Source organism: Hemitrygon akajei, chromosome 14 (assembly GCF_048418815.1).
Source record: "Hemitrygon akajei chromosome 14, sHemAka1.3, whole genome shotgun sequence".
In the NCBI taxonomy this organism is placed as follows: Eukaryota; Metazoa; Chordata; class Chondrichthyes; order Myliobatiformes; family Dasyatidae; genus Hemitrygon; species Hemitrygon akajei.
In genome coordinates this window covers 16,183,083-16,196,504 of record NC_133137.1, presented here as the reverse complement: position 1 = coordinate 16,196,504, position 13,422 = coordinate 16,183,083, and the positions used below count along the sequence as shown (strand labels likewise).

General features: G+C 38.6%; 1 protein-coding gene across 1 annotated transcript in view; it reads right to left on the bottom strand.

Moving 5' to 3' along the window:
• Positions 1-306: 306 nt before the first annotated feature.
• The window catches only part of aacs (acetoacetyl-CoA synthetase), a 152,812-nt gene continuing 139,696 nt past the window's right edge, over positions 307-13,422 (bottom strand). Inside the window, exons 15-18 of the mRNA XM_073065526.1 lie at positions 11,308-11,377; positions 6,971-7,029; positions 5,083-5,285; positions 307-2,032 (exon numbers count right to left, since the gene is read on the bottom strand). Of these exons, the coding sequence (XP_072921627.1) occupies positions 1,895-2,032; positions 5,083-5,285; positions 6,971-7,029; positions 11,308-11,377 (470 nt within the window). The 3' untranslated portion in view covers positions 307-1,894. The remainder of the gene's footprint in view (positions 2,033-5,082; positions 5,286-6,970; positions 7,030-11,307; positions 11,378-13,422) is intronic.

Genomic DNA, 13,422 nt, shown 5'->3' with positions numbered 1-13,422 from the left:
CTGTACATTAGTTGGGAATCCAATTCAAAGACTTAAAGTCATGTGATCCAAAATTTAAAGTTTCTTCATCTGACCTCAGATTATCCTGTATTGCTAAAAGTCTATTTAACGTTTTGGGAGTGTTTTTCAAATGCACATAAAATTGATTAATAATGATTCTATCAATAGGAGAATTCATATGATTATATCCTTCGTGATTATTCTTCCTACTGATAAATTAAGCAAACCTTATTCTTCAGTTTTATAGATCATTCTCCATGTTCCACAAATCATCACTGAAGTAAGTTTGAATCATATGAGAAGATATCCGGGGTTTGCAATAAGAAATTTTATTTTCAAACAACATACAACTTAAGGGATTTGAACCTGAAACATGTGCAGTTAACATCCAATGCTTTATCTTTAACCTTGATCACTGGAGTTTCAGACCTGGGAATGGATGGCCTCATCAATAATCAATATCATGCAAGACTACAAAGAATGAGCACATTTTGCCACCCGTACTATACAGAAAGGAAAGCTCATTTTACACAAAGATCACTAGCGAACTTAGTCACCTTGTTATTTTATTTTATTAACTGTTTCTTTGAGATAAAAACAAGTACACCATTTAAAAAAAACATATTCCAAGTTTTCACAACTCAGGGGAAATAAAATGCCAAGGAAAATCCCATTGTGCTCAACATCATTTTGCCTATCTGCTACTGCTTAATCTATTTAAACTTGATATTATGATAAAATTAGATTTACAATGATAACTATTCAAAATCAGTGACCACCTATGACCAATGTAGTTACAGTTTTTCTGACACAAAACTTGATCTTCAAATAAAAGCAATCTTGTATGGGACCTGGTACATGAAACAAACAGTTTAAAACATATAGCTCTGTAGTGCAAGTTCATTGTGCATTAGAGGATCAAATTATTTCCATTAATACATTACACAGAACAGACACAGCTAAAAAAAAAATGGACAATTGACAAAAGCCAAATATTGCAGTTCTGAGAAAGCCGAACTTAGAAACGTGAAAATGCTTAACAAGTCGGTCAGCATCCGTGAGGGGAGGAGCAAGGCCAACGTTTCGGATTGATAACATTTATTAGAACTGCAAATGTTAAAGATGCAAGAGAAGGTTTAGAGGCAGGGAAAGAAAGAAACACAGAAAGACGAGTACTAGAATGAAAGACGGAAAAGATTAAACAGCACCAAAGGTATGACTGTGAAAGGCATAAAAATTTGTATTTGAACTCGTAAAGAAACAAAAGTTGGATTTAGGGAGGTAAACTGGAGTAGCAAAATCCTTATCAGCCGTTAGCCCATCTATTCTTTGGACATCATGTGTGGGCAATGTTCTCCTATTGCATGTGAATCCATTTTCCACAGATGCTGCTCAAGTGAAGTACTTCTACCATTGTTATATTTACTCCGGACTAAATTAAAATTTCTATTTAATGTCAACATCAAATTAAAATACTACCTTGATTTTATAAGCTATTATTTTGTTTCCTATCTATAAAAAAAAGCTCACAGTTTAAAAATGCAGTTTCAAAAACAGTGTTTCCGTTGACCGGGGGAGAATTTAATACAACTCATGGATAGGGATATTTCAGGATCAGTTGACACAATATAACAGTATCTTCCCCAAAGTTATATCACATTATTGTCAAAAGAACTGCCATCACACCCACTCAAGTCAAGTTCCAATTTCAGAATAGCTTAAAGACACCCCAGTTATATTTGCACGACTATGGTTTTTTTGCTGCAACATCATATATTCAATTTTACAGGACCATTGAGGAAAAATGAAACACAAAACTGCATCAAATGTCTTCCAGATGAGACAGTTACTCTATTAAATAAAATTTTACTTTGCACATATATAAATAATATTTTCAGAAGTTCTGGAGTTCAGGTATGTTCTTGTAGAACTCAAGAGACTTTGGATTGGAGAAGGCGCTAAGTTGCTTTACATCTTTGCCAGCGATAACTTGCTTCACCGCCACCTCTACTTTCTTGCCGCTGATGGTGTACTACAAGAGAAAAGGTCACTGTCAGCAACATTTCTATTTCTTCATATTTTTATCATGATAAGCAATGGCCATTCATTCATACATTATTGTACAAAACAGGATCCGATCTTAGATGAGTGCCCTCTTGCAGCGCAAATACTGACTTAATATAATACTCTATTTTGGCAAAAGTGTTCAACCGTTCAATCTGCACAACTTTGGCCAGGCAGAGCAGAGACCCACATTCTGACACCAGTACACAGACATGCTGCAGAATCAGTTTCTTTTTCATGCTCTTAATAATGTTAAAAGTATTAGTTTTACAAATTTGCTCTACAACCATCTGATATAGAGATCGTATCATAGCACTTCAAACAATTATGTTTCTGCTTCAGATCATGTTAACTTTGTGATTCTCACCGTTAACTTTGTGTTATTTGTTGTGTGAGGCAGTATTCTCATTAGATTTACTATCACCGTTCTAGGCAAAATCTCAAGCTTTATTTGAATTATATGGTGTAGATTAGATCAGATCAGTTGGCCGAGCTTTGTATTGCAGATGTGTAGATATGAAAGCAAAACATCCATTTCATATCTGAAACAAGGATGTCATTAATGCTGCTGCTGTTCCTTTTCACACCATGTGACACAATGGGTGGTATTTTTGCCCTTTCCTTGGCATTTGATTTGTTTTTTTCCACAAGGCCAATTTGCTTGCTCGATGCTCAACCCAGCCTGGATGTAAAGCATGCAAGGTGCCAGCCAGATTCGAACTTGGGACCACTAGCCTCGCAGTCCACTGCTGATGCCACTACACCACCAGCCAGCTTCATTAAAACAAAGGACCAAAATAATGGAGATGATTTCATGAAAATTTTGGTAATTACCAATAAATCACGACACATCAAAATACAAAAAAAGTTACTAAACGTCTTTCACCAAGTAACACGAATGATATGAACACCTAACAAGTGGAATTTGAAGATGCATTCAAAATCTAATTCTGCTACTGCAGTCTCTGAGGGTTGACTGAAATTGGGAATATTATTTTTTTCATCATTGAAGTATTAATTTGGCAATGATGCAAGGAATTGATCTTAATCCTGAAAAGACAATAGCTCACTTTGATACCCCGTAAGATATGGGGGGGCGCCCCCCCAAAGGCAACTACACAGGATCGAAGTAAGTTGCAGAGAGTTGTAACATTTATCAGCTCCATCTTGTGTGCTAGCCTCTGTAGTATCCAAGACATCGTCAAGGCGTGGTGCCTCAAAAAGGCAGCGTCCATCATTAAGGAACCCCACCACCCAGGACATGCCCTCTTCTCATTGTTACCATCAGGAATGAGGTATTGAAGCCTGAAGGCACACACTCAATAATTCAGGAACAGATTTTTCCCCTCTGCCATCCAATTTCTGAATGGAGTTTTAACCCATGAACACTCCCTCACTACTTTTTTTTATTTGTTTTTTTGCACTACTTAATTTAACTATACACACTGTAATTCAGTTTTTTTCTCCATATTATCACATTGTACTGCTGCCGCAAAGTCAACATATTTCACGACAGATGCTGATATTAAACCTGATTCTGACTCCATATGAATCCCAGTTCTGTTAACAAGCATCTTGGCGCATTGAAGATGGCTGTTTATTTCTCACCTCCATCAAGGAAAATAAGTACTGGGGTTGTCTACTATATGTCCACTTTCTAGGATAATTTTTGGAAGGTCTTTATCCTGTACAATTAACTCAAAGTATTGTGCATCTTTTCTAATACAGGTGTCCCCCGCTTACCGAACATTCGCTTTACGCAACTTCGCTTTAATGAAAGACTTACATTAGTACCTGTTTTTGCTAACCGAAAGAGGATTTTCGCTTTTATAAAAAAAAGACGCCCGCTTTAAACTTGTGTTTACCCAAGAAAGACTACCATGACCGTGAAGCCTTGTACGGGCAGGTGTGTGCACATGCATGCACGTGCCAATTATTTTCTACAAATCGGTTTTGGCTCAATCTTCCCGATTCCGGTAAGTGAAACTACACTGTACATACATTATTCCTACTTTGTATAGCTGTGTATTTATCATATCATTCTTGTTTTTACTATATGTTAGTGTTATTTTAGGTTTTATGTGTTATTTGGTATGATTTGGTGGGTTATTTTTTGGGTTTGGGAACGCTCAAAAATTTTCCCATATAAATTAATGGTAATTGCTTCTGTGCTTTATGCCTTGTCGGTTTACGAAAGGTTTCATAGAAATGCTCTAGCTTTGTATAGTGGTGGAAACCTGTACTTACGTTTTGCAGATGCTACATTTACAATCACTGCTAATTATCATTAATTAATAAATGAGTAGATGGTGATATTTATGTACTTTGATAATAAATTTACTTTGAACTTTAATTAATCTTACTTCTTGTAAATAAAAGTTCAGAAGTTCAAAGTACATGTATGAATTATACGACCTTGAGATCGGTCTCCTCACAGGCAGCCACAAACCCAGAAACCCGAAAGACCCCATTAAAAGAATGACCCATGCCCAATGCGCAGAGAGAGGGAGGGGAAAAAAATCATGCAAACAATAGAAGCAAGCAAAAGCATTCAGAACAAAAGTAAATCCATAGACACGAAGCCCAGAGCAGGCCCATGGCCTCAGCTCATTATACAGCGGGGCAAGTTGTTGCGGAGCTCACAAGCACGGCTTGGAGCAGCTGGAACAGGGTACATCCTCAGCCTTAGTGCTGCAAAGGCAGAAGTAAATGTCACGTAGCAGGGAGCAGAACTGGCTCAACCCTCGCTGCCGGTCCTGCCACCCAGCCTCTCCAAACCATGCAGCCCAGCTTTTAAACTGACCAATTTAATTGTTGCTTTAAGAAAAATCAATAGGGAACATACAGATGTTTACTGGAATGAAGTACACAAAGCAGATGTGAAGGGAAATCTACTTCCAATCATTGTAAAGTGCAATATGACAGTTTATGTCCATACATGAACAAAAATGAAAAGAACAAAAAGCAATGAGTTTGCTTGAGAATATGAATGGATACAGTAGAAACACGGCAACTTACAGGAATGTCTTTAGTCTCCAGTATGAGTGCAGGGACATGTCTTGCTGATAAAGCCTTTCGGATGGCACTCTTCACCTTCATCACCAGGTCCACTGTAAAAACGTGATTGGAGGCCATTTTCAAGAAAAGGACGACTCTTTCCTCACCATCCTTGTTGTACTGTGGGACACAGAGGCTATCCGCAACTTGCTCAAAGGCTTCAACTGTAGGACAAAACATCACAATCTGATTTCAGAAAGAGAACAATAAAAACCTGCTACCTTTTGCCTGGACTCGATGCATTAACATTTCAGTATTACCACAAGGTTCATACGAGAGGCAATTTCCCTTAGCCTCGCCTTCCTGGTTTCTACAGTACTGTGCACAATACATAGCTAGGATGCCCAAGACTTTCACACAGTATTATAACCATATAACAATTACAGCACGGAAACAGGCCATCTCGGCCTTTCTAGTCCGTGCTGAACGCTTACTCTCACCTAGTTCCACCGACCTGCACTCAGCCCATAACCCTCCATTCCTTTCCTGTCCATATACCTATCCAATTTTTTTTTTAAATGACAATACCGAACCTGCCTCTACCACTTCTACTGGAAGCTCATTCCACACAGCTACCACTCTCTGAGTAAAGAAGTTCCCCCTCGTGTTACCCTTAAACTTTTGCCCCTTAACTCTCAACTCATGTCCTCTTGTTTGAATCTCCCCTACTCTCAATGGAAAAAGCCTATCCACGTCAACTCTATCTATCCCCCCTCATAATTTTAAATACCTCTATCAAGTCCCCCCTCAACCTTCTACGCTCCAAAGAATAAGGACCTAACTTGTTCAACCTTTCTCTGTAACTTAGGTGCTGAAACCCAGGTAACAGAAACCCTGAAACCTGTAGTAACTTTATGCATTGCACAGTACTGCTGCTGCAAAGAAAAAAAACAATTTCATGACATGCAAGTGATGATAAATTTGATTCTGATATGGGTCTCTATTGTGGACTGAGAGTGGGAAGGGGGCAAGGAGTAGGGAACCATTTTGGGAAAAGGGAGTAGGAAGCACCAGAAAGACATTCTGTAATGATCAGTAAACCAATTGCTTGAAATCAAATGACTTTGCCTGGTGATTCGAGGCTGGGTGTGTCTGCATCCGCGCCAACCCCACCCCGTCACTCCTTTCTGCCACCAATCCCTCACCCCTCCCGTGGAGCTCCACCCTCACCATTCCCAACATCCTTTGCTCCTTCCCAATTTACAAACTCGGTCTCCGCTCCACGTTGTGCAGAAGTCAGAAGCACCCTAACGTATTTGCCTAAGATTTTTGCACAGAACTGTATTTCTGAGTTATCTTTCAAACTCATTCTGCTCCCATGAGCTTGACTCAGCCTTTTTCACAAACAGCACAAGTTTTTCAAAGGCCTTCTAATTATCCAGATAGACCTTATTCTCTACAGCACCCTTCCCTACCGTTTCTTTTAATATTATAAATAAATTGACGATTTTGGTTAAATACTACTTTCTTTCTGTAAGCTTTTTTTTTCAGCCTTATCTTTAAAGAGTTTTCTACCAAGATGCCAAGCTGCAAATTGATGTAGCTACCTTGCCAGGTATCTCTATTACCAATTAGATATCGAGGTACATGTAATGATCAAAACTCACTTTTAAATTGTTGGGTCTGTTCTAATATGGAATTTCATTATAGGTGATATAAAAACATCATTTGTCAACGTCATTATTTAAGCAGCCAGAAGGAACTGAGTGATCAGATTCTCATATGGCCATTAGCTTCCATCGAAAAGCAAGATCTGCACAAAAACAGCACTCGAAAAGCAGCAAAATAAAAAACCACAGCCGCAGTTGCAGGAAGGCACCAGATTAAGGCCGCACACTTCAAAGCTTACCAATGTGGTAGATTTCGGAACTCCCAAATCTCACTCCATTTGGATTCAAAGTGCCATCGCTAGAGGAAGGAGAAACATATTGAAGCGATCCAACTTCAGAACATAAATTAAATAAATAAAACACATCTTGTTGAAAGGGGTGCAAGTCACAAAATTTCATATCATCACTGCCTTCTAAAATATGTCAGTATAACCTTTATAGCAGGGGTTCCCAACCTGGGGTCCATGGACCCCTTGCTTAATGATGTTGGTCCATGACATAAAAAGGATTGGGAGCTCCTTTACAGAGTCAAGGGTTCAAAACCTACATCTAAGTTATATAAGCATATAAGCAAGAAATAAGGTAAATGTTAATTATTATTAATTAGAGATACAGTACAGTAATAGGCACTTCTGATGCAACAAGCTCACGTCACCCAACGTGACCAATGAATCTACTAACATGAATGCCTTTAAATGTGGGAGGAAACCGGAGCACCCAGAGGAAAGCCACACAGTCATGGGGAGAATGTACAAACGGGAACTGAACCCAGGTCACTGGCACTGTAGAAGTACTACATTAACTGCAAAGACACAATCATCCACAAAATTTATCGCAATTTTATATGCAGCTTATATTCAAAAATTGAAAATCAAGAAAAACCTTGGGGAGGAAAAATCTGAAAGAGAGTTCAGGGCCTAAAACATCAGTCATCACTCTTTCCACCTGTTTAGTGAATTGTCAATTAATAAGGTGACATTGTGCAAGAAGCGTGATGATAGTCATTAAATTACTGGATTGGTAGCTCAGAAGTTGGGATCAACAATCCAAAGGCCCCACTATGGTAGATGGAGTTTAAATTCAGATCAATAATCTGAATTTTTTTTTAGATCAAGGCCCAGTGGCCATGAAACATTTGGATTACTGTAAAACCCCATCTGGTTTGTTTATGTTCTCCAAGGGGGTAAATCCACCACCTTCATCTGATTTGGTCTGTAAGCGACACCAAACTTTCAGTTATATCACTCTCAAATGACTGACTGTATTGCCTAACATCCTCAAAAATGTTTAATTATTTAAGAAATACTACATTTCTAATGTAATCTGTGTTTCAGTGTGATGTTACCTCAGACAGACCTCATTCTTAATCATTGACCTTCAATTTACATCAAGGCAGCTCTCTAATTTTGTGTTGAGACTATAAGATATACAATAGAAAGGTGCACAGAGATCTTACGATGCTCCTTACCCAGCTGCTGTGGGTGACTAACAAGCATTTTAAAAGATAAGGAGACAAAAATTAAAATCATCCCGGAATTGTACACAACGACAGAGTCAGGGGCTTGTGCACAATTAGTTGCTCCTGTTGCAAATCACACTCCACATGAATTTAAAATCAGCACAATCACAGAATGTGACAGGATGCTTAATCCCACTGGGGCAGACTACATATAGCCAATGATATTTCTCCTTGAGGTGCCTAAATGAGGTTCACATCTCCCACCACCTCCTTCACTACTTCAGCTTTACTGCTGTCCACTCAGCCATTGCTTTTACTCTTTTCTCTGCTCCCTACCTTCTCTGTACCTTAGGCCTCACTTTAATCTCTAACCTGGTGAAAGGTCCTGATCTGAAACACATGAAATTTTGTTTCCGTCTCTCTCCCCCTCAGGGCACTGCCTCTTCTGTGTTTCTTGAGGCATGGTACATCTGCACGTCAAGCATGGATGTCTTTACAATTCTAGACAACTCTGAAAATCAAAAGTACTGATAAACCGCAACATTTTAAATCAAATACACTCAAAATTAATGGCATGCTTTTGTGGTGTTTCAAATAAAATGTTTTCCAAATTTGGATAGAAACAGAACTCAAAAGAGATGAAAGGAATGTGAACATTTCCTGTGCAACAGCTTGACGAACATAATCACAAATATGACTAGGTTCACCAGTTTTTACCCATATATACAGAAACACGAAGGATGACAATTCCAAATCATAGACTGCACCTTAATTGCCCTAATTACTCATGCCCAAGATTCAAATACAGTGGATTCCAGTTAATTGGGACATATCGGGACCAGTACATTTTGGCTCAATTAAGCAGCTGGCTCAATTAGTTTAAGTTTCAAAGAAATAGTTAAAAAGGTATAAAACAAAAACTAAAATTCATTTTAACTGAACAAATTATGTAATGAAATACAGAACAAATTAGAACACTATGCATACCCTACTGTACTATAAAACTGTGTATTAGTTCCTAATAAATATCGAAGGAGGAATTGTATGCTCCTGTGTTCTTTTGATTGAATGTAAATGAACAATATCACTGCAGACACCTAGTGCAGTTCAGGGACTGCTTTCATACAATACTTTCAATGACTGCATCCTCCTAATCTTCATTTTCATTGTCACATTCAAGATGACTATCAATACCTTCAAATTCTTCATAGTTCCTAACTTGCTGAAGTAGTGAAATCATTTCAGTTTCACTCCTGGACATTTCTTGCATGTCCAAGCCTGAATGCTTGAAACTGCAGTGAGCAAAACAGTTCCAAATTGCCTTACTGCTTATTTCTTGACAACTATCAATGACAAAAATCACGGCTTTTTAAAACACAAATACACACAACAGACACTATTTTAAAAAAGACCGTTTACTCTAAGCACCATGCAGTGTCACAAAAGAGCATGCAACTGATGCTACTTAGAAACTGTTCAGCAACAATCTCCTGTCCCAATTAAGTGACATAGTGTCCCAAATAAGAGGTAGTCCCAATTCACTGGAATACACTGTATTACTTGAATATAGCCCCATTTGCATATTTTGGGAGGAGAATGCTTTCCAAAAAGGCAAGAAAAGCTTTCAAAAATGTTGTCTAAATCCACGGTTTCAAGTTGTTTAGCAAATCATAAAACTCAGAAGTTGAAGGAATATTTCCCAGTGCAGCATTTATTTAAAATAAATTAGAGCAAATAAAATCAACTTTCTGAAATCACAGTTCTATAATCTGTGAATGCCAAAAACTTAATTGTTATTAAAGAAAAATCAAACCATCCTTGCCTACGTTTGCATCCCAAACCTAGCTCCTGATAATTTGAGTCATACAATATGGGAAGCAGTCCAATTGGCCCACTGTGTCCATGTCAATCGTTGTCTTCATCAATACCAACACCATTTTACCACATTGTCTAGCTCGTATCCTTCGATCCTTTGACTATTCAAGTGCTTGTCTAAATGCCCCTTAAAGTTAGTAATTGTATCTGTTTTCAACACCTCCTTTGGCAACCTCTTTGTTAAGGACTTTCACCTCAGATCCCCTTTAAAATGTCTTTCTCTCATCTTAAACTTTTTGATGCACCCTAACCATGTGATACAGCACTGGTTATCGACCCTAAGTCTCATAATTTTATATATCTCTATCATGTAATCTCTCAGCCTATGAATCTCCTCTGTATTCTCTCTCCCATAACCACATCCTTCCTACAGTGTGGTGAGCAGCACTGCATGCAATACTCTAAATGTGGTCTAAGCGGTATTTCATAAAGTTCCCATACTTTGCTCCAATCTACGGAAGCAAGCTTGGCAAATACCTCCTCCAACACTTTGTCAACACTTTCAGCAAACTATGAACGCTAAACATCCCTGTATTTGAATCTTGGGCACAAGTAATTAGGACAATTAAGGTGCAGTCTATGATTTGGAATTGTCATCCTTCGTGTTTCTGTATATATGGGTAAAATCTGGTGAACCTAGTCATATTTGCGATTATGTTCGTCAGGCTGGTTTTAGTTGCATAGGAAATGTTCACATTCCTTTCCTCTCTTTGGAGTTCTGTTTCTATCCAAATTTGGAAAATATTTTATTTGTAACACCACAAAAGCGTGCCATAATTTTGAGTATATTCGCTCAGCAACATTCCTTGATGGCAGGGGTTCCCAAACTTTCTATGCCATGGACCCCAACCACTAACCATGGACCTCAGGCTGGGGGCCCCTGCTTGGTGCTCTACATTTAATGAAAATTTCTTACGCTGATTTGACTTCCTAAACTGCATCACCTTGCGATTGCTGAGATTAAATAAGTTTCTCCAAATACTACACTCAACCTTCTATCCAATCCACTGTCTATCTTGCTATGGTCTAAGAAAACATTCCTGCACCTCATCTCAGGCTCCCCAATTATCTTGGAGATTTTGCCAGTTAGACTGTCACTGCTTTGTCTCAAATACCTTCTGCAAAAGTGTTTGCAAACACTGACACATCTTTATATCTTTACTCCAAATGAGAGGACTTCTGTTAAAATAATATCAAAGAAGAAAGAAAATCCAAACAGCTGTTTTGATCGTTCAAACCTACCTTCTGCCAAGCATTACGATCCCTCCAGTTTTGGGGTTTATTTTAGCGTAGTCACCGTGTGCCCATACACCTAAATTTGAACATTAACAACAGTTAAGATAGCCAAGACAGTTGAAGCAATTCTCATAAAATCCTTATACTATTGTGTAATATTAACTATAACTCCCTTAATGCCTGGGACTATGATGGAGCAGAATTTGTTTTGCTCATTCAGAAAGGTTTCTTCAAGTAACAGCTTATGAGACCAGGGAGTAAGTCTGGCCAGATGATTATAGCTTCAAAGGGGGAGCATTTTGGGAACAATGAAAATATTTCTGTAAGCTTTCGGACAGATATAGACAAGGATTATTTATTTTTTGAGATGCAAGAGGGAAAGGCCCTACTGTCCCTTTGAGCCATGCCGCCCAGCCATCTCCCGATTTAATCATAGCCTTAATTGATTTAATCATTACGGGACAAATTACAATGACAAATTAACTTACTGTTACGCCCCTGGCCTGTGGGAGGAAACCAGAGCACCTGGAAGAGATCCACGTGGTCAAGAAGAGAAATGTACAAACTCCTTACAGGCAGCAGAGTGAGAAGTCAGGTCCTTAGGTGAAAGTGCTAAATCGAGGGAAGGCTAATCACAACAGTTTCAGAAAAGAACTGAGAAAAGTAGATTAGGAGCAGCTGCAAATCTACATATGGCATGTGGAAGTCTTTTAAACGCCAGCTGGTTAGATCTTAACATCAGCTTGTTCCTGTGAGGATGAAAAATAATGGTGGCACAGTTCAGAAACCTTGGATGACGAGAGACATCGTAGGTTTAATCAAAGAGAACGAGGAAGCAGCTGTAAAGCTGAGTCCAATAACGTCCTTGAGGAATACTAAGGAAGCAGGAAAGAACTTGGGAATTTGGAGAGCTGAAAGGGACCATTAACACCCTTGGTAATAAGGATTAAGGAGAATACCATGGCAGTTTATATCTATATTAGAAGCAAGAGAGTAGCTGGGGAAAAGGTAACCCAATTCAAAGACAAAGGAAGGAACTTATATGTGTGGAGTCACAAGTGGGCAAGTTCTCAAATGAGTTCTTCACATCGATATTCACCGTGAGAGGGACACAGATCACAATGAGATTATATTGGATATGCTGACAGTCTAGAGCAAGCCAATGTTATGAAAATATTGGGTGTTTTGAAAAGTATTAAATTCAATATGGCTCCAAGACCTGCTGGAATCTATCCCAACATTCTGAGGGAGGCAAGTGAACAGATTGCTAAGGTATTGACAGAGAATTCTGTATCCTCTTTTACCACAAGTGAGGTCACAGAAGACCGGAAATAAGCCAGTGTTGTTCTTTTTAAAAAAAAAATATTTATTAAGATACAGCATGAAATAGGCCCTTCTGGTTGCTGGAGACACACCACCCAACAATCCACGATTTAATCCTAGTCTAATCACGGGACAATTCACAATAACCAATTAAGCAACAATAATACATCTTGGGACTCCGGGAGGAAACCAAAGCATCTGGAGGAAACCCACACAGTCTCAGGAAAAATGGACAAACTTCTTACAGACGGTGGTGGGAACTGAACCCATGTCAACTGATACTGTAAAGCTTTGTGCTAACCACTACGCTACTGTAGCAACAGAGATAATCCAGGAAATTATAGGCTAGTGAGCCTTACATCAGTGGTAGGGAAACTAATTGAGAAGATGATTAGTGATAGGATTTACTTGCATATGAACTCATTGAGGATGGTCAGCATGGCTCCGTCCAGGGAAGATCCTATCTCACAATTATTTTTTTTTGAATGAATGATGACAGTAAGACAGACAATATTATTTAGATGGACTTCAGTGAAGCATTTGATAAGGTCCCTCATGATCAGCAGGTCCTGAAGATCCACAATGAGTTAGGATCTGGACACAAAAGTAACTTGGTTATAGAAGACAGAGGATAGTAGTGGAGGGGTAGTTTTCCTGTCTGGAGGTCTGTGGTCAGTGGTGTTCTTCAAGGATCAGTGCTGGGACCTCTGTTATTTCAATATATGTGAACAGATGATTTGGATTAAAATACAGATAGTCTACTTAATAAGTTCGTATCTGACATAAAAATTGATGGAA